A 22,376-nucleotide genomic window follows, 5' to 3' on the forward strand; every position below is an offset into this window, starting at 1 on the left:
CACTTTTAAGGTAATAGGTTCCAAAGTCTCCACCATGATTGCAGAGCTGCCAACTTCTAGGCACATGCTAGTAATCACAACTATGTATACAATAAAACAAATGTAAAACAAATGTGATCATGTTTATGCCAAATACTAGACTCTACAAAATAATTAGCTCTCGCTCCTATACAGTGACAAGTTAATCAATTACTTAATCAAATTATTTAAAAACCATTTAGTACTTATACATAAAAAGCTCAAATAAGTTTCTGAATTTATATTTATGTTAAGGTTTACCTTATTTTCACAAGTGCAACATGAGCTACAATGCTAGTGATATTTTTCGTTCAAAAATGCTGATATACACATTTAAGATAAGTTATCAAGTTTTTCTCGATGTCTAAATTGGTAATAACTGAAAATCCAAAAGACTTGACAGCACAGTAATTGACAAGAGAAGGATAAGCACATGTCTTTTGTGGCCATGACCGCTAAGGCATCACGCTCATTTGGTGAAGGTCATGGGTTGAATCACAGCTTCGAGCTATGACTCCAATTAATTAGCAAAGGATTGGTACACTAATTTTAATGAAGATTATTTTGGTGTTTCAGGAAGTTATTACCATGATTTTTTTTATAATATTTCAAAATTATTGAAATATTTTACTGAATTCAAGGTGAGTCAAATATTGATTCTGAACAACACTAATATATGCACATGACATTGTACTGCCTCAGTAACAGGTGCATATTTGGTATTTCTTTTTCTTCTACTCCCATTTATTAAATTATATATTCTTTTTGTGTACACTGCTGTAATTCACAATGGCTGGGTAAATATAGACATATGTTTTTGCCCATGTAACTGGAAATAAAGGTGGTGATGTATTTCGCCTCCATCTATGCTCAGCCCTTCGCCTATCAGCACACATGACGTCCGCTTTGTAGTGTGTTTTTATTAGTTTAAAGGACTGAATAGTACATAGGTCAAGAACCTATTATTGTTAAGAATTAAGTGCATTGTGTAACATCTCCAGCATAATTAACAAAAATAATGAATCATTTGCTACTAGCACTGAGTAGGCTAGCAGATTGATATAATTTGAAAAGTTTCGCAATAATTTGAATTCATAAATGGGAGACAATGGACACAGACTGAAATATTACAATGTAGGATAAATAATTTTGCGTAAGTTGTTATTTTACTGTATTCAAATGTTTAAGTAACTTGGCTTATTAACAGGATCTTTCGACGTACTAAATTAAAACAGCAAGCATCATGTACCACAGGATCATGCCATCAGGATTAACTTGGGTACATGATATAGAACAATTACCCAATTTAAAATAGTGGACAGCTGGTTATGTTAAATAAGCTACATTATAAAAATACTGTACAATAATTTTCATGTTCGGTTAGGTATTACCATTGTTGGTTAAATATTACCAATTTAATATGTAGCTAACTTAAGGTAACTAACTGCACTTATTATTTTATAGAATCTAACTTAACCTAACAAAACATTCCCCCGTTTTGCAGTATTTTTATTGTTGCTTATCTAACCTAACAACCATTCACACTATTTGAAGTATTTTTAATGTAGCTGGACAATTCTCTAATTTCTCCTTCACTAAAGTCTATGATTAATATTCCGCATGTTTTTACCCTATAATGGTATCACAAAAGTTACAAGACCGAGCGGCGAACTTCTTTGAAATTTGAACTCAAGAAACTTTTCGGGCGTCGGAATCGGAATGGACGTGTGAATCCTAGACTTCACGAGGATCTTTACAGCCATGAGAAGGAAGAAATACAAGAAATAGTTCTATGAACCGTCCATTCTTCCAATGCTATTTCAAGTCCTTCTATTTCATCACTAGTCTATGACTACATAACATGACCGGATGTTACCTTTGCGCAATTGTTATTGTTTTTTTATATTTGTAATGTTTTGGTTGTGGAGCACGTGGGGTTGTTAAATAGTGTAATGAGTAACTGAGTTTAAAACAATGTAGAAATTCTTTAACATAATGTCAATAAAAGTACTATAAAAAGCGTAATACTATTGTAAATTCTTAATCTTACGCGCGAAATGGAAGTCAACGTTGGCGATGTCGTTTTGCCAGGGGACAAAGTGCAAGGGATATCTTCGGACGACGAAAAAGCGCGTGCAATTCTTGGTCCTGGCCTCAGGTTTAGCGTGGACGACGTTATTGTAACGACCAGCGGCGTCCTGAAGAATAAGCAGCTGGTGTATTGGGTAGACAGCCACAAAAAGCGCTACGTACCAACACGTGGCGAGACTGTCGTTGGTGTGGTCACTAACAAGGGCGGGGAAGTGTTTAAGGTGTGTATCATACAGATATTAAACGATACTGATGGAAATTATAATGATGATGGGTTCTTGTTACTCAGGCCCAAGCCCTGTGACTCACGCTAGCTGTGTGGTCCTGGGAATGCACAAATTAAGATATTTGTCGTTATCGTAGTCTTGTTTTGACTTTCGAATCATGCTTTACGCAATCAATTGCTAGCTAATGTGTTATCTCCTGCAGCGACTCGAACAGAGTTGTCAAGGGAGATAGGGTGGGTTTTAATCTTGCGAAGAAACTTAAACAGTTTTGTGTAAACAGTTTTAGGTAAATATGTAGTTAAGCGGTATTTGCGAAAAAAAATGTTAAAAATCCGAAAATACCTTTATTATATGCTCTTCAACTTCCTCTTTTCATTAAAAGCGGCGGAGGTAAGAAATTCCAAATTCTTTAGGAGATATAGAATTTTTAAATTTCATCATATGTAGTTCAGCGGTATTTGCGAAAAAAAAAAGTTAAAAATCCGAAAATACCTTTATTATATGCTCTTCAACTTACTCTTTTCATTAAAGGCGGCGGTGATAAGAAATTCCAAATACTTTAGGAGATATCACCGTTCTTATTTTGCTATACAAGACCTGTGTAATCATTCGACCGTCACAATTTTTTTTATTGCCATGTGTTTTTGAATGTCTAATTAATGAAAATGATTGATTAGGTCAGGTCAGTTACATTATAAATACTTTGAAACTAACCGTACATTAAAAATAATATGAATTAATTTCAATGGTTCTTTAGTTTTAAAGTATTTATAATGTAACTGACCTGACCTAACAAACCGGGACAAAGAATGAACAGTAACAACTCACGTAAAAATTTTTTGTTTCTTATTACTTGCGCAATAATAACAAATAACACTTTAAAATTAGAAACGTTAAAAACTCACCTAAGTTGGAGGCGGTAATTAAACACAGTTTTAAACAATAAATGAACTAAATAATCACATATTGGTAGGCCTGTGGGAATATTTGAATTTTCGAATATCAAAACGAATAGTTTATTATTCGTATTCGATTCGATTTCGAATACTAACACTTCGAAAAAACGAATATTCAGTCATTTACGAAAAAGGCTGAGCGGGATCACTGAAACCGGGAAACATTTCGGGATCACGGAGGTTTCTCTGGTTGGGCGGGGGCAAAAGTTCCGAGGGATTTTCGTAATGTTTTAGAGTTATGTATGTGGAGTTATTCCACTACATCTGGCCACGTAAAGCCCGTTTGAACACAGTAATTCGGAGCGATAACTAAAGTATTTTATGTAGAAGAATGTCGTCAGGTCGTTTAAAATAGATATGAACTGTCAGCATACTGATAAAGACAAATACGTGTCTGTAAAATCCACACAACCGGGACGTTATAGGTGACAGTTTTCAGATTAGAGGGTGAAACATGGTTTGTCGGCACGGTAATTTCATTCCGAACGTGATGGCGAACAGAAAGAAAATTGTACAGACCATGTGGAAAACATCTGGCCGCATACTCACAGCAAAGACTCCAAAAGCCTAACATGCTATGTCAATGTTTTTCAATAGGATAATACACAGTAAACGACCGGATGCAGACGGCAAACCCCCCCTCCCCCAATCTCTTCATACCCTTCCCAACCTTACCAAATTCCTCGCGTAGTGACAGCTCAGGCAATTATCCTGTCCCGCACATCAAAAAAAAAACTCTTGCCAAGAACTTACTTAGCCTGCGATCCCGTTACATGGTGTACCAAGATTGTGAAGTAAATGTGTTTTCTATGATGGTAGATCCACGGTTCAAAGATTCACTAATTGAGGATAAAAAATTAAAAAAAAAATATGGGTTGAAAATTTGTGCAGGGAGGTATGTAAGCTGTGTAAGCTGAACACAGTAGCTGAAACTATAACTGAGACAAGTGAGGCTACAAGTGAAATGCCAATTAAGAAGTCATCTCTGTGGGCCTACGTGAAACCTTCAACAGCAGCTCAGTCTACGCTTGCAAGCTACGAAGAAACTATCCAAGGAGAAGTAAACGAATATCTGGCAGCACCCTTAATCCCAAAGAATGAAAATCCTTTCAGTTTCTGGTCAGAGAAGGGGCGCACTTGTTTCCGAAACATAGCTGTGGTACTTGCCTATACCTGCCACACAAGTGTGCAGTGAGAGACTTTTCTCAACAGCTGGCAACATCGTGACGTGTAGAAGAGAGAGTCTACTCCCCGAAAATGTAGAGCAGCTTGTGTTTCTCCACAAAAATTTAAATTAGCTAATATGTAGTTATGTGACAAGACTTTTTTTATACGAACTAATTATAAAATTGGAGTACCTTAAAATTTTAAGTACTATCAGTTTTTTGATTCTACATACACTGTATCAGTAAATATTGTAATGTGATGTGATATAACATGTTTTATGGGATTTCAAATCTCATTCCAATTATTCGAACTCAATATTCGTATTCGAGAATAATTTGGTATTCGTATTCAAATTCGATTAGAACTATAAAACCGATATTCGCACAGGCTTACATATTGGTTCATTTGAATTCTGGCCTATCAAGAACAATCACGTGACATCATTATCCAATAAAAAAAAAATTGTTTGTCTGTAAAGTCGGTTTACGGACGATAGTTTAACGTGGACAACGTCATAACAAAACATTGATGAAATGATTGATCCAGAAGAAAAGGAAATATCATATTCGGCCTGAGACTGAGCCGAATAGGTTTTTGCAACCAAACCATTTAGGCATTAAAAATATTATATTCTTTGATAAAATCTACCTCTGCATACTTTTATGAATAAAATTGAATCATTTTTATTGAATTATCACTATTTTGTATGGATACAAAGGAGTGAAATGAAATGTGCAATTGAATTAATAAATTTACTTTTATTTGCATTCATTAATTCAAATATATTTATTACTTTTGAAATGTTGGATGCGCCATATGTATTTTTACAAGTATATAAAAAATTTCACAACTGCCGGGTTTCGAACCGACAACCTTTAGATTAAGAGTTAGGTACGCTAACCACACGCCCACGAGGCCATACTAAGGTAATGTAGTTTCAAATGATATATATATATATATATAAGAACTTTGTTCACGGTAGGGGTATAATATTAACACGATTTTATAACAAATACGCATCCCAAATACACCAAACGTATTTATAATGTGTTACAATATTTTTTAAAACATTGTGCAAAAGATCCCGGTTGTAATTTGAATTATTATGTTTAACTGTAAAACACCATTGTTGGTTCAAAACGTATTTGAATTTTCAACATTACTTTTAAATAACTGTACCGATTGTGCTGAAAATCGATGGACGATCGTTAAATTACATACCTAATATTAAAAATTCAAACGATGGAAATATGATTGAAAAGTCAAATCGATGGTTGTTCCAATCGAGTGGAAGAGAGATGCCACGCATGCGTACAATGAGCATGAAGAGAGAGCCACGCATGCGTACAATGAGCATGAAGAGAGAGCCACGCATGCGTACAATGAGCAAACAGAACACTTCCGTAGTGGGACACTTTTTCGTGCGTGCAGCCGGCGTTCATCAATTTATTAGACGTCACGTCAAAAATAGATACTCATCAACAAGAAACAATGCTGAACGCCACATGAATGCACTGGTATTGTGATGAAATTAAAGAATTTGATATCTCTTAAAGTATTTGGAATTTCCTATCTCCGATGCTTTTAATGAAAAGGTATTTTCGGATTTTTAACATTTTTTTTCGCAAATACCGCCTAACTACATATGATGAAATTTAAAAATTCGATATCTCCTAAAGTATTTGGAATTTCTTACCTCCGCCGTTAAAGAGCATAGAATGAAAGTATTTTCGGATTTTTAACATTTTTTTTCGCAAATACCGCCCAACTACATATTTACTTGCCTTTATTGGTTATAATATAGCACACGACAAACATGCAAACTTGGTACTGATACGTCGCAGTTTGCTTCAATAGCTGAAACAGGTTAACAGCAAATGGCGGACGATCTCTGTGAACACAAATTACACACTTTTAATTTGACCAAGGCAGAACAAATAATAACCCTGACATTTAGAGATTATGTTAGCTATGGCAACAAACAATGTAATTTTTGTATTCTGTTTTCTTTGAATTAATTTACTGATACTTCCAAAATTGCAAACTAGACTTAACTTTATATTACCAGAGCTTTCTCTTATGCACAATACAGAACATACACTTGACTTAGACTTATACCTACGCCACGAGTTTGAGTCCGCCCTCCATTTATATAATAAACATTTAAGTCAGATCCCTAGTGGCGCTTTCGCCTACACACTATTGAGGTGCGGCCAACTCGTCGTCTTTATAGTTCCGGTTATCCGGCGTCTCAGTCCTGTCTCTATCAATTTACTACTCTTGGTACAAAGTCAATTCCGGGTAAGTTCGCCAACACTGCCTCTAAACCCTCATAGGCGTATCCGGATGACGTAGATGTCGACTTCCACTCTTGTTGCGCCGACTCGCTCCTTCGCCACTCGCTGAGCGAGTGTCCCTAATCAAAAGTCTGCTCCCTTCACTATTTTCCTTCAGGGGGTATTCGCCCACCCCTGAGGACTTCAAATTTTATTAGCAGCTTTTCTCAAAATTACTTGCCGAGCGAGTTCCTACTCGCTCCTGGCCAGTATTGGTGGCGAGTCGTGGCGTCTGAGGTTAAGTCCGTTTCTTCGCGGTATGTCGTCTGCGGCTAAGTCCTGATCCAGAGTGAAAAGTTAAAGTTCCACTTTCGGCTTTGTTGGAATTCGGCTAAGTCCCACCTCGGCTGCGGATGGAGGTGATAGACTCCGGAGGTGACGGCGCGGCCTCCGCAGGCAGAGTCCGGTTGATGCCTCTGGATGCAGGGTGACTGTCTCTCGTGGCGTGTCTCTCGTGGCGGAGCAGCGATTCCCTTCTGCCTCGGTTGCAGATTTTTTTAAGTCGGCAGCGTTGTGGTGTAGCGAAGTGGCGTCGTGGGCGATGGCGGCAGCGTGACGATCTGTTGTCTTCTTCGGAGCGATGTGGTAAGCCGAAGCCTCTGGCTGGCAGCCAGGCACCTTCTGCTTGCTGCTTGTTAACAAACCCGTATTTATACCAGGCGAACCCAGAGTGACATCATCAAGTGCCAATCAGCACAGACTTGAAGTGACATCATCTAGAGCCAATCAGCGCTCACTGCGCTCTGCTCTGTCGCCTGCGAGCCTCGGGTTTCCTGGGGTCTAGGAGTTATGCGACCTCTTGGACTCCCGTGTATTGCAGTTGTCCTGCCTTTTGGGGAATTCTCGTTAGGTAGGAATTTCCTACCATAACAAGTGTAATACTTATACAGTAGAATTATAAATACCAATAAAATCAGTGTAAAGTGGTTTTCCATAATCCTCTGATATCCGAGGCAAATGTTGGGAAGGTCCCTGAAAACAATCTTTATATTCCTACTAGTACCTGTGAAACCACCATTAATCTCTTTTTCTCTTACATTATAATACGTACCTATGCATTGATGCAGCCAAAGCCATTTATTTTAACTTTGTGATACAAGGAGAATCATAGGATTGGTAAACCTAACATTCAGAACATTCCGTTCCGCAGCAGCTTTTATGCATTTTCAATATAAATATTACAAATTGTTTACATTGTGAGAGTGGTCGTTTAGATTAAATTAGCTCCGTTAAAAATACTTAAAAATATCGTGGATGATTAGTTAGGTTAGTACAGCCACAGTAAAAATACTGTAAAATATTTTTAATGCTTGCTTGTAATGTAGCATAGCAACTAAGTTTGTTTCGAGGCCCAAATAGTTCCAAAGTTCACCACTAGCACAAGCAATTTCAATAGCACCTATTTCAGGATAAAACACTCATGCAAAATATCCATGTTGTCTTTCATAGACTTAAGTGTCTGTGAAATTAGAGAATAATCAAGCAACATTAAAAATATTTTTAAATAGTGTGGACAGTTGATTAGGTTAGTATAGCTACCTTAAAAATACTGTGAAATCGTGTGAACGGTTGGTTAGGTCAGGACAGATAGCTACATCTTAAGCAACCATTAAAAATATTTTACCATATATTTAATGTAGCAATAATTTAACTAACCATCCACAATGTTTTAAAGTATTTATAATCTAGCTAACCTAATCTAATGACCATTCTCAATATTTGACTTAAGTTATCCAAATATACATACACTGACCCACAAGCGAAAGCAAAAAATGGCTACAACCGTGTCAATGCACAGGTATTGTAACGTAACCTTTAATCAGTGATTTCACAGAAACCAGTCGGAATTAGAATCATTGTTTTCAGGGTAAATGGAGGAAAGTCTTTATAGCGTTAAGAAAAATTATTTTCCGGATTTTGTTATTTTAATTACGATAAAGCCATGCTGCGAGAATTTTACTGGTCTTTTGTGTAAAGAAGAAATAACATTGTGAATATCCTTTTTTGAACACTAGAGACATACCTGTATTTAATCTGAAAACAGGGATTCTAAAAGATTCTGAATACCTACTGGTTTCTGAGAAATCACAGTTTATAACTAACATTACAATGCATGTGCATTGACGCCGCCGCTGCCATTTTTTTCTTTTCCGTGTGGGTCTGTGTGTTTGTTGTGGAGAAATTTAGTAAGCAGAGATATTGTTTTCATAATCAAAGGAGTTAATGTGACTTTATTGCAAATAAGGAAAATTTTAATGGTTTTTTTGTAAATAACTAATTACATTACAGAATCATTGTTTTCTGACATTTGTATTTAAAATCGTGAGAATGGTGAGTTACATTAGGTCACGTCAGCTACATTAAAAATACTTCAAACCAATGTAGACTTTTGGTTGGGTTAGTTTAGCTTCATTAAAAATCCTGTAAAATATTTTTAATGGTTACTTAGGAATTACCAGTTTAAGATGTAACTATCCTGACCTAAAAAACCATCTACATGATTTCAAATTATTTTTTTTTTATGTTGCTAACCTAATGTAATTGACCATCTTCATAAATTAACTCAAATCATACACACACTGACCCATGAGGGTAAGCAAACAATGGCGGTGGCCGCTTTAATGTGTACAGATATTGTAATGATACCTGTTAATGGTGATTTATCAGAAATCAGAAGGAATATAGAAACTCTGTTTTCAGGGTTAATCTAGGAATGTCTCTAGTGTTCGTAAAATAATTTTTCAGATTTTTTTTTTCTTTACATTAAAGCCCCTTGTAAGAATATTACTGGTCACTGAAGCTTGTGTATTTTGCCCTCATCAAGGAATAAAGCCATATAAAAAATATTTTTTCTTTAAAAATTATATGCAGCTAGTATGGTATACAATTGGACTTACATGGTTTTCAGCATATTTAACACAGAATGAGGGTATTGCAGGAAAATTACAGTAAAATTCTAACATCTTGGATTTTACTTAAATAAAATTAGAAAATAGTGTTTTTCAGTAGTACAGACATTGCTGTATTTACTTTGAAAACAGTTTATAAATTCCTACTGGTTTCTGGGAAATTACTGTTTGTAGGCGACATTACAAAACCTGTACATTGATTGCATAGTTGTGTGATTCTACAATTATAGGATATTTCTGTATACCTAAAAATCAAAATGTCAAATACGTTTTAAAATTTCCAAAAAAATAATTTTAATACTTTAAGAGGTACATAATTATGGCATGGTATCAGCAAAGCTTAAATATTTTTATATGTTTTTGTTTTCATTTTTGTATACTTTCACAACCATGTAAATGACATGTGGGCATGTTAATGACATTCATGAGCATGTGAATGATCAGATATACAGCAAATACAAAATTAAATGCAATTTGATTGATTAATATAAAATGTTTTAATTATACTCTGAAACAAACTCTTGCTAGGATTACTTTGAAATTTAGCATAAGTTTTTTACACTTTCACAAATTTTAAATTTAGTTTAACACTTAGGGTCTTCGCAGTACTTCACTACAGAGTTTATCAATTTTTGATTTTTCAGGCATTTGAATTTGGTTGATGATGCTGGAATAGGTGGTTTGATCATGCACTTGGGTGTAGTTAACAAAAGTATTGTTTCAGAACATCTGGTGCTGCTGCCAAGTTCAATATTTTGTGGCACTTCACGATCTATCTGCAAACTTTCTTCCCTTGAATGGTGAGAGACAGTGTCTAAATCACTTTCTGGAGGTGAATCTTGCAAACCTTGCTTTTTCTTTCTGTATGCAGCTGTTTCTTTTCCAGTTTTTGCATTTGTTCCTCAGCTGTCTATGAGACATGTCCTTTACTAAGTTACCGACACCTTTTTCTTTGTTTTTTATGTACCCCTGCTTCTCTTTTAATTTATGTTGCTCATTTATTGTGGATCTTCACTCAACTTCTTTCTTCTCTCCCTTTCTTTCAATTTTCTTCTTTCTTCTTTTTTTCTTTCATTTTCTGTGAGCTTTTTTTTAGGCATGTTTTCCACGTCCTGAAAATTTTTTTAGTTTAGTGTATTGCATCCAATATAGAGTACATGAGTGATAGGACAAGTAAGAATTGATTACAAATTTTTTTTTATGATTAACAATGAACAAAATTATTTTTATTTGCACAGGTAAATCAAATGGCATTTGTAATCAATTGTCATAAGAGGAAGGTTTACTCATTATTTGTAAATTAAAATACTGTTCACTTTTAATTTTATATACACTGTACACATAAAATCTTAAAATTGATATAAAACTGAATTAAGGCATTACATCCTTGACTCACCAACACATGCACACACACACAAAGCCATTTTTACACTCTATAGTACATAATAGTAGGCTACATTTGTGAAAATGTCATTCGCATAGCTTATAAGTCATTCACATGCCCAAATTTGAGGCATGTGGATGACATAGCAAACCAGCCATGTGAATGACAAAATGGCTGTTTAATGCTTCTACACAAGCCAGTTTATAAGGCAACTATGTAAAAATTTGGCCAAATGCCTTCAACTGGAAGGTTTACCCAGAAGTATTATCCAAAATCAGTTATATTTCATATTTAGCTATTAAAATAAACCATGTTAATGATAGTAAATAAAAGCTCTCACCTTCAAAATGGATTAAAGTTGGTAGTTAAACACACAGTTCTTGAAATACAGTCAGCAACAACTTGCGCTAGTTAAGAAGAGACATCCATGTTGGTTTTCAGGCAGTGTAACCAGACATAACAAATTTCCTTTCTTAGTAAAAAAAATCTTCTTTTCAGACATGTTAATGACCAAAAATCCCTAGGACAATCACTATATTAATTTTAAAATAGTTTTTTTGCCCTTTCATAGTTTGTTTAGTTAATATTTTCTTTATAGCATCATTTTAAATGAAAATAAATAATAATATTAACAGAAAACAGATAATTTCCAGTAGAAATCTATGAGAAAGTGAAAATTACGTGAATGGGACAGGACATGTGAATGACATTTTAGGAATTTAAATTATTATTTTTTTAATAAATAAATATATTTTGGAGAATTAAATTTTTGAAAAAGTCAGTATAAACTAAAACCTAACTGTGGGGGAAAACCAATATTATAACATTGTGTAATGGAGGCTTAAATTACTTTAAGACATGAATATTCCCATATTTGTAGAATCACCCAGTTGTTCCTGTGGTTCTTTGCGTATAAGACAGTGTATATTTTATATTTGGGTTTTGTGAGACAGTGGAAGATAAATAAAAATAAAAAAGTATGTATAACAAGTCTTTCATGTACAGCCGCCGGCCGTCCTGCTATTTGAATCCCTACTGTGCATCCAAACCCAAGTGTAAACCCTTGACTGGGATATCATACCAGCTACTATAGTAGTATATAAGCACTGAGCACCGTCTTGTTACGTGCAATAGAACCTGACGTAAAAAGGAATTATTTATTACATTTGATACATGTAATGACAATTCCTTTTTTACGTCAGGTTACATGCTATCGCACATATCAGGTCAGCGTTCCATGTCTCCATAGGCCTACTGCTAAAAACTATCCCTGTCAAGGGTTGATTGATGCTTGGGTTTGGATGCACAGTAGGGACTCACGTATCCAGGCGATCTGTAGCCGTAGATGTAACACAGATTATACTTTTTAATTTTTATTTACTGTAACAAAAACCAAATACAAAAATTTAAATTTTTTATTTGTAGAGAAGCTCATGGCGGCAGCTGCAACACTGTACAGGCTACCTACTCTAACTTACAAACTGTAATTTCTCAGAAACCAGAGGGAATATAGAAATGCTTTTTTTCAGGGTAAATAGAGGAATATCTTTAGTTATCGGTAAACCATTTTAAAAATGTTATTATTTTATTCACGGAAAAGCGGTGATGTTAGAATGATAACATTAGTGCTCATCTGTCCCTTTGGGTGGAGAATGGTAGGGGAAATTAGAACTAGTTTGGAACTCTACATTGCTTAATGTCACACAGCATTCAATTCAGCCCACCATGCGTACAATAGCTATAATGCAACAACGAACAAAAGAGCGTTCTCAGATTTTCCTCTGCGCATCCACAGACTTCCCCTGCCATGGTTAGAACGGAGAGGTGGCAAACCAACATGTCACGCCTGAGCCCGTCTTAAACAAACACCAATGGCGGCTTAATTGCGCCTCAGAATTTTTAAATTAGTTTTCCAGATTAAAGTCTACGTCCCTCACGGCATAGCATTGTTGTTATTGTTTTTCCCATTTTGATGTTTAATTTTATGATGGTTTTTTGATTGAAGATTCATGTATCGACTCGTTTAAATCACAGACATTTAAAACTTTTTATATATATCCTATATAAAAATTTAAAGGCTCATTCAAATGCATGGCTAAAAAAACTTAGATTCACTGAGTCTAATTTATTGCGTAGGAAGTTAAAAATTATATTTGTGCAAAGATTATACCGAAGTGGTTTAGAATCCATTTTAAATGTAAGTACTGCTTCAAAACGTTGAAACAGGCATAGAAAATAACCATTTCGTAGACAAGGAAAAAAAGCTAGCCCACAATTAACATACTCACCTATTCCGAATCACAAAGACTGCTTTCCTCACTGTCTGTATCGCTTGCAGTGTCCGTGTCACTTGAACATCCGACATTTATTATTATTTGATCAATTTCAATGTCAATTCTCCTGTCACTGTTAACATAGTCCACTTCAATATTTTTCACATGCTTGCAACACTCTTTCCATTTGTCCACAGAATAGCTGCTCAACAATTCCTCACACAATTTTCTTTTATCATCTAGCGATGAAGAGATTCCTTCCCGAATTTTGTTTTTGATGTCTGCCTATACCAGCTCAATCGGATTCAAATCAGCATGGTATGGAGGCAGGCGAATGACATCATGGCATCACTCCGTGATTAACGCATCTATTTTAAATTGTTTCTTTACTGGCACACCTTTTACTAAAAGCAGAAGACTCACTTTGGTCATTGTTAAAGAGAATGAAATATTGTTTTTTTGCTAGCCAGTTTTGGATGTCTTGTTTTAAGGATGCTGCTGTAGGTTTTTTGTTTAGCTGTGCATTATGATAACTGGCGTTGTCCAGAACAACAACACATTTTTCAGGTAAATTTGGCAGTAATTTACTTTTCACCCACATTGAAAAGTTTTTAAAATTCATATCGTCGTGGTAGTCTCCAGTTTTTTGTTTTGACTTAAAAATAAGTAAAGCATTCGGAACAAAGCCTTCTTCTCCACCCGCATGAACAATAATTAATCTTGGACCTTTCCCAATGGATTCTGTGACGCCTATTTCCGTATCTGACTGCCAACAAGAACTTACACTGTGTGTAGCATGAACATAAGTTTCGTCAACATAAACTACGGTTCTGCCAGCCTCACGTAACTCACGTATTTGTTCAAGATAGCGCCCTCTCCAAGCAGCTATTTCTGGCTTTTCAATGAAAATTTTTCTCTTCGATTGACACTTTTTACAGCGAATCCCTAACCAATTCAACAACTTTCGCGAGTATTCCCTGCTACAGTTCAAAACGTTGTCTTCTTGCAAAGCCTTAGTCAACTTATTTAATGTCGGAACTGATTTCCTTACTGAATGAAACTCGTGAATTTTTCTCAGCGTGGCACCACATGTAAAATCGTCTACTTCGATTATTTTCCTATGCTCTGTTTTCTTACCCGTCGGTGTCGAAAAAGCTAAACTGGTTTTGCTCTTAATTTCACCTTACCTTCTGCTAGAATTCGTCTAACTGTTGATACTGAAACACCTGTTGCAGCACTTGTTGTTTCAGCGACATTGTACGTCAATTTATACAACTTCTGTTTTTGTTTACTGAGATGTGTTGCAACATTGTAAACAATCTCACGAGCTTGTCCCCACACTTGCGTGCCAGATTTAATACGTGATTTAAATCCCGACGTAGAAGCCATTACGTAGTTGGTTCGTGTAATATGGACTGCGAGACAGCCGAGCGCAAAGCTGTTATCAGCCAGACAGCGGCTCCATTACTAACCCCCTCCATTTCCTGACGCGCTCATCATGTGACCGTCTGCTGGCAGTGAGATCTGCGCAGGTTCTTTTCCTTGTTGTCACACTATAATGGAGAATACTGTTGACATATTAAAACAAACATTATTCAAATGAGTTCTATTTTGCATGCGTGTCTGTGTTTACTGTGAACACAAAATATATGTGCATGCATTAAAATATGAGAACATCCAGCAATAACTTTGTATGTTCATTAAAAATAAAGTTACAATGTTTTTTGAAAGTGTAAAAATTATGGATATTGATTTTATTTATTCCAAAAATAAATAATTATTTTATTTAGAGTTAGCATTCTCATTGTTTTACTCTGATTACCTATGTGGAACATTTAGTTTAGACAAACTAATTCTTACAGTTTGATTTTGTAAGAAATTCAGTTAAATGCATTTGTTTGATTGACAGTAGGGTAAGCTAAAAAAAGGTTTATTATTTTTATAAACAAAAATAAATAATTAAAAATGCACACTTTTAAATCAATACAGCCATGATGTCACAGCAGACAAGAAAAGTACTGCTTCTTCCTGGAAAATGATTTAATTTAAAAACTTAATATTGTAATACTGTGATATATCTCTTACTTGTGAGTCTATTACTGCTGTGGTATTGTCAGCTCTCTCCAATTTCAGGCCTGAATACACTTTTGTAGATCATTTACACTGTCGTCAGCTGTGTCATCAGAAAGCAGGAGTGGTATAGATTAAATTATTAAACACTCATGGCAGGGTAATATTTGGGTAAAATTTCACTTTTGTTAGTGATTTCTTTAAAATAATAAAAAATGTAGACCATAAATGATTTGTTTGTGTAAATTGTAACTAGTGACATGCAGAAACCAAGACAACTTAGAAACGGTTTAATAGCATTGCATTTGGGCATGTATATATGTAACAAAAACATTAAAATATTGATTTTTTTTTGGTTAACATATTAGAAAATACAGTTGTTATTTCGCAGGCCATTCATAAGTGTATTTTATCTTAAGATAATATAGCCACCATTATAGTGACTTTGGAAGTATAAGGATTTTAGTGGTAATTTGCTATACAAAATTATACTGTTGTAGGTAAAAACATACATAATGATTATGTGCAACTATTAGTATAACTTCAAAAGTCAGTTAGCACATGCTAATGATTGATAGAAGTGGATGCAAGAACATGATTTGAAATTGAAACAATAAAATTTGAACCAATTTTAACATCTTAACAGAATAGGAGAATTTATAATCAGACACTTACAGCAAAACTAATAAACACATATAGTTAACAGAACCACAAAGCTTGCAGCCATAGACTGACAGTATTACAGTATTTTGTTTGCACTATCCTGGAGGTTCTGTCGCCGCGTGATGTCAGCTGGCATGGTCTTACAGAGGGGTGTGAGGGAAAGGTGTGCAAATGTTTACCCGGTCTTTGTCCTTACCCTGCATCTAGCCCTCTTGGGTGAATCTCAGTCTCATGAGTAAATCACAGAAAACTACTGCTAACCTTGATTTTCTTATTTACCTCAATCTCAGGGAACCACTGAAAATCTAGGCTAGCAAGGAACATCAATGCAAGCATGTAGCTCTAACTTATAAGAAATTGAAACTGTCCCCGTAAATAAAATAATTTTCTAAATAGTATCCTTTAATTGAATAAATTATTGTCCTCTGTATTTAAATACATTAGGATTTATTCCGATACAAAAAAGTATTTAGTAACAAAACATTTTTTTTAATGTTAAATTTAAATATAATTTTAAAAAAAATGTGATTTTTAAAACAGCTAACACACATTGACAATATCATAAAATTAATTTAACTAAAATAATGTTTGATATTTATTTTTCAATGCTGTAAATAGAACTAAAATTTTTTCTTGTAAGTGTAACATTTTCTCCTTGCTTTGGGTTTCCATAAAACTTGTAAATGTCATCTCACATTATACCTTAAATTAAACTTAATTTTCTGTGAATCAAATAATTTCGCTATTCATGAACTAAGGAAGAATGCATTACCAAACCTGGAATTCATATTTGTAATTCCCACAACTTCTGCACCATTTACACAATCCTGAGCGGATATAAAGTTTAGCTCTGTGGTGCAGAAGTTGTAGTTACACTTGCAGTAAAATGATTCAGTTATTGTCAGTTTTCAGAAGCTGTAGAAGTTCATCTCTTGCAAAAAAAAAACTTTTTTTCTAACAATTTAGATTTTTGTACAAACATTGGTACATGTAGCTGTAATAATTTAATAAATAAACATTACTGTACAAGTATGCGTTTGTGGTGGTAGATACACTTATGCAGCAGTTGGTATTAGGATAGCCTCATTCACATTAGTTTCTCACTTCTGAAGTTTATATATATGTACCTCTCGCTCCTTTCAGAAAACTCAGTATAACTTCCATGCAATATCAAAATCATCCTTCTTAGGACTAGTAGTGTTTTTTCAGCTTGAAAATCAAAATCCAGGTTTTCTTAAATGTAGCCCAACTTTCTCATTAAATTGATCAACTTTTTTTTTTGTGGTTCGCAGCTATAGACACAAATATCCGTATGGAGAACAGTTTTTAATTTTTTTTTGGATAGGCTATGAACTCTGCTTAAGCTTAGCTAATCCAACCTAACCAAGCCTGTTACGTTGTATGTTTTTGCCCGGCTAAGCACACAGAGAAACGTAACAAAACAAAACAATGTTCCTGAGGTTCTGCGTTATTTGGAAATAAAAGAGTTTATTAAATTATCTTTGTTTATTTCTTTAAAAAAAAAAATGTTTTTTCTAATTGTTACATGGCCTCAGTACACAATTTTACAAATGAATTTTGTTAGAAAAAACTTCGTTACTTGCACAGTTTTTGTCTTTTCTTATACAAAATTTAACGATGTCTTTGAATTTTGATAGGATGAGGTCCAAATACATACCACAGCACCATACATCTTGCCGTTGATGGTCGAGGAGTCTTGTCACTCGCCAAAAAAAAAAAAAAAACTTAGTAATGTCCCTTGGTTAGTTACATAACTCAAGGTACCGTCGATCGCGTACCAAAATCACACAAAGTCGGGCCGATGCCGACGCCTAGGGCCTAAATTTCTAGTTAATTTGTCCGAAAAAAATGAACTTAGGTTGAAAAATTACGGCCTGGCCCCAGTCCCTAGGCGTTAAATTATCTCTTAGTAATTCTCCATTTGTCTTGCGACTTGCCGACGACGCGACAGAGTTCGGCGACGATCGAGCAAGAAGTGACTTGGTCGACGAGATTACCTTCCCTTGTAAAGGTGAAAACAAGGGAGGCAACCCCGTGGGCCAACTGACCAATCAGCGCACATAATTCCAAAACATGACCATATAAGGAAATTTGTACGGGCACATCTCTTGACGCCAGGGCTCGCCCTGATTGGCTGGCTAGTGGTAGCCTCCAGAGACCCTTCCAGACGGTCGCTACAGCTGTGCGTACAACGTGACACGTAAATCCCAAACACGCATTTACAAAGTGAAAAATAACTTTCTGGCGCCAGAGTGTCGCGCCTGTCCGCTCTTCCTTCTGTACCTTCCAGACTATTCTCAAAATATTACACTAGCAATATCCAATAGAATATAAAATTACCCAAAAAATTCCAATACAATGTTCAACATTTTAGTAAACAAAGTTGAAATTCATACCATATTAAAAACTTTTGTTTAAAAATGATGTCCTGTAAAATTATAATCTATACTGCTTTAAACAAAACAATTACTGACATTAATTATCAAATATCAAAATTAATTATTCTGGAGCTAACCCTCAAATTAATAATTAAGTATCTCAAGGAAATAAGTAGGTTTTAAGGCTTTCCATGAAATTTAACCAAAGTAATTAATAACAATTCTTAACAGCTCTGAACTATCCTTATCTACATGTTAAATAATTACTATCTTTCATATCAAAGTGATTCTTAATATTCTTATGACACCAAAAAAATATATACGTATATCACAATTCTCACTGTGCAATGCTACAAGCCTTAGTGAATTATGTGGAAACAAACCACGTAAACTCACATTAAGTATCTATCTGTACAGTCGGATATATCCATTACAGAATATCACGCTAAATTAGAGCAAATTAGGGTAAATTTTCCAAATCCTTGGGAAATGTTAGGTTATCCTTAAAATGATTAGGTGTAGGTATATTACATAAATGTATTTGGAGATGTATCACTTGAAATAAGCAGGTAGTAAGTAACGTTGTTTCACCCATTGAGGCAGCTACTTGTATTCTCCAGGTGGACATCGGAGCGAGTGACCTGGCCTCGCTGTCGTACCTCGCCTTCGAGGGGGCCACCAAGAAGCTGCGGCCCGACGTGAACGTCGGGGACCTGGTGTTTGCCCGCCTCGTCACCGCCAGCCGCGACATGGAGCCCGAGCTGGTGTGCGTCGACTCGTACGGCAAGGCGGGCAGACTCGGCACGCTGTCCCCCGAGGGCTTCGCCTTCGGCTGCAGCATCAACCTGGTGCGCAAGATCCTGCGTCCCAGCTGCCCCTTGCTGAAGATCCTGGGCAGGGAGCTGCCCCACGAGATAGCTGTGGGTGTGAACGGCAAGGTGTGGGTGAAAGCAAAGACCGTGAAAGAGACGATAGCCATCTGCAACGCGGTGCTGGCAGCGGAACACATGGGCAACCACGAGATCGTGTACATGTGCGAGGACATCATGAATGCCTTGTGGCGGACGTAGGTTTGTGGTGGCTCCGTAGTGAGAGTGATCTTTGTCCAACACTGGCCATAATGTTTTAAAAGGAGTCAGTAGAATATTCTTGTATTAAATTTTTACTAGGTTTAATTTTGTCTTACCTGAAATTAGATTTATCACACCCACCTCATCTTTCCTTTCGCATTTCTCCTGATTCTTACCTCAGTATAAGTCTTAAAATAAATAAAATGGAACTATGTAAAAAAGATCAAACTGGGTATAAGTGAATGACATTTAGATGTCTTAACATTTAGTTTTTAGAGTAAAAAAATATTAAATGGAAAAGAATAAAAAAAAAACAGGATTAATGTTGCCATCAATACAGTATTGAGTGATGTTTTAGGGAGTTAGTTTTGCAGCAGTAACCATGGTGCGACTTAGGAAGATTTCTACTAAGGATTGGCAAGAGACTCAGAAACTCAAGCCGAACAGCTAAAGCTCAAACTCGACAGTTAAGTTCATAATACATGACAGGATGAGACTCAATGATATTAGTTTTATAACTAGTTACATGTGACTTGTGCAATGAGCATAAACACGTATAATTATTTTGCAAACACTTCACAGAGTAATATCATATTTACATTTGCACAGTTTCCTTAAAGTACGGTTACATAATTACACTGCCTGAAAAATATTTTTACTATTTACATTTCAAAACACTGGACAAAAAACCATTTCGTAATGGTCTGCTGTTCATCGTAGATTTGAAACATAGTATGAAATTACAAAAAGAATTTTTTTTATTATTTTATTAAAATTTTATTACGTTCTTTTCTATTACAGTGGCAATTGATAGTATCACTATTTGACGCAAACACAAAAGTGTTATACCATGTATCTTCATATCTTTGACTATACGTATAGTAAAATGGCAATTGGGATTTTTTTAAACTACCAAAGTAGTTACGTGTTTCATATGTTGTAAACTACAAGAGTGTCTGAATTCACCTGAAGTATGCTAGTAAATAATCTGTTTATTTCCCACCTACTTCGAGTTAAAGAAACTTAGTAATTCTGAAAACTATTTTGTTGGTTACATTGGATATAACAGTCAAGTAATTTAAAGACTTGTAAAATCACCTGCTTTCTATATTAGACGGTTGTTAATAATGAAGTGTTTTCAAAATTTTCCCTTTTCTTCTGTTATTTTTCAGACAGCTCCAAGGATGAGCGACCAAAATTTCAAAAGGGTGTGCCACCGTTGGGTGATCAAAAATTCTATAAGTATTTTCAGAATTACTCTATGGAGTATATTTCCTAAAATGCCAATATCTATAATGTAAAATGTGGTCTAGTTGGGCGCCGTGAAAACTCTATAAAGTACTAGTGCTGTGATTGTGTATGTAGCACAACTACTAACCTCTACAGAATATTAACTAAAATATGTCTTGTTATGTTGATAGTGAAAATAAATTATTCTCAAGTTGTATGTACTGGTGTAGTTTGACTCAGTGTGAATACCAAACAATAAAATGTCGTATAATTCCTTAGCAGTATGTCTCCTTCTCTTTGTGTGTAAGTATTCTGACCTTAAAATCAACAAATATAAGTAGTGGGTTTAAAAGCATTAACTTCTCTATGACTGCTGATCTCAGTGTAATAAAAACTAATTATTCTTTCAAGACAATCCAAGCTAAATATTTCTGTCTATCTGGTTTAACATACACATGATATGTAAGTATGGTTATCAATCGGAAAAATAAAATATAATGAAACTTTAACTTTTTACTAGGGTCAAAATCATGGTTGTATGGGTGACAATACTCTTTTGCAACATATCCAACTGTAACATGAAAAGTGACAGAGTCAATGATTAGCAAGCAACATACAAATACCTTTGAGACAATTATTCATGTTTAAATAGGTTTTTCATTAAACAAAATTTCAATATCCGTTATACTTAAATGTCTTTCAGAACTAATTACGTTTTACGTAATTGTATCACTGAATAATAGTTTGGTTATCAGTCAATATTTTAAATATTATTGAAACACATTTTAACTGGCAAATTAGTCTTTTCTTTGTTTTTACTAGCTCAGTCTCTTTCGGTAGATCAAACTGTCTCAAGACTTCTGGACCTGGAGCTATTCTTTAAACCTTCAAGACAATTAATGACTTTAACAGATTTTAACTTTGATATCGTACATATTACTGATCAATGTCAGTTAACCAGGTCCAGTATGTACAAGCTACAAGTCTTTACGTAGTTAAGTAGTATTAAGTTGTTTTTGCGAGTTTCAAATTAGGTCTTGATCGTAAACATCATAGTTTAAGATATCTTGCCATTAAAATAGGACAGGTAACTTCTCGATGTTCTTGTTAATTCGGGGATGGGGCAAACAAACCTCGTCGCGTCGTTACAATACCAAGAGGCTGTGGAAAACCTCTCCGAACCCCTGTCTCTCCTCCGATGTTGCTGGTTAGATCTCACTCTACTCCGATGTCGCTGGTTGGGTCTCCGTCTCGATGCACCTCCTCTCGTGCTGCTGGTACTCCAGCAGGACTGGCGTCGGTCACCTGGAGTCGTCTAGAAGGATGATGTCCTCCGGTACACCGTCTACGATGCCGTCTACCGCTGTTGAACTCCTTCCATCTCGAAGATTGATATTCCTTTTCTTCTTTTCTTCTTAATTCGTCGTTGATCCAGTTCTATTTATGCTGTTAGTCAAAACTTATCGTCGTCGTCGATTCTTTAGTAGAGCTTCGAACATCGGTAACTACCTCTTCTTCATTGTGTAGTTCCGGTATTTATTATAAAATCATCAATTTCACGTAGATTCTAGCTATTCAGTCGT

The 22,376-nt window shown here is 35.3% G+C and overlaps 2 protein-coding genes across 5 annotated transcripts in view; one reads left to right on the forward strand and one right to left on the reverse strand.

Moving 5' to 3' along the window:
- LOC134530902 (non-structural maintenance of chromosomes element 4 homolog A-like) overlaps positions 1-11,532 on the reverse strand; it is a 35,476-nt gene extending 23,944 nt beyond the window's left edge. Inside the window, exon 1 of one of the 4 annotated variants that reach the window (XM_063366199.1) lies at positions 1,649-1,881. The gene's annotated coding sequence lies outside the window, so the exon portion shown is untranslated. Of the gene's footprint in view, positions 1-1,648; positions 1,882-11,428 lie in introns of those variants that run through there. The other 3 variants (XM_063366197.1, XM_063366198.1, XM_063366200.1) reach the window with 3 other exon arrangements.
- On the forward strand, positions 1,873-19,877 carry LOC134530904 (exosome complex component RRP40). Its single transcript, XM_063366203.1, has 2 exons — positions 1,873-2,330; positions 19,114-19,877. Exons 1-2 carry the CDS (start codon positions 2,076-2,078, stop codon positions 19,561-19,563), a joined length of 705 nt encoding a protein of 234 aa, XP_063222273.1. The 5' UTR covers positions 1,873-2,075; the 3' UTR covers positions 19,564-19,877.
- Positions 19,878-22,376: the final 2,499 nt, after the last annotated feature.

This window comes from Bacillus rossius, chromosome 3 (genome assembly GCF_032445375.1).
Source record: "Bacillus rossius redtenbacheri isolate Brsri chromosome 3, Brsri_v3, whole genome shotgun sequence".
In the NCBI taxonomy this organism is placed as follows: domain Eukaryota; kingdom Metazoa; phylum Arthropoda; class Insecta; order Phasmatodea; family Bacillidae; genus Bacillus; species Bacillus rossius.

Excerpts from the sequence above, each read along its gene's own strand:
- LOC134530904 (XM_063366203.1), top strand. The coding sequence starts at position 2,076 with ATGGAAGTCAACGTTGGCGATGTCGTTTTGCCAGGGGACAAAGTGCAA. Across the intron at positions 2,331-19,113 it reads AGGGCGGGGAAGTGTTTAAG|GTGGACATCGGAGCGAGTGA; the intron begins GTGTGTATCATA and ends TGTATTCTCCAG.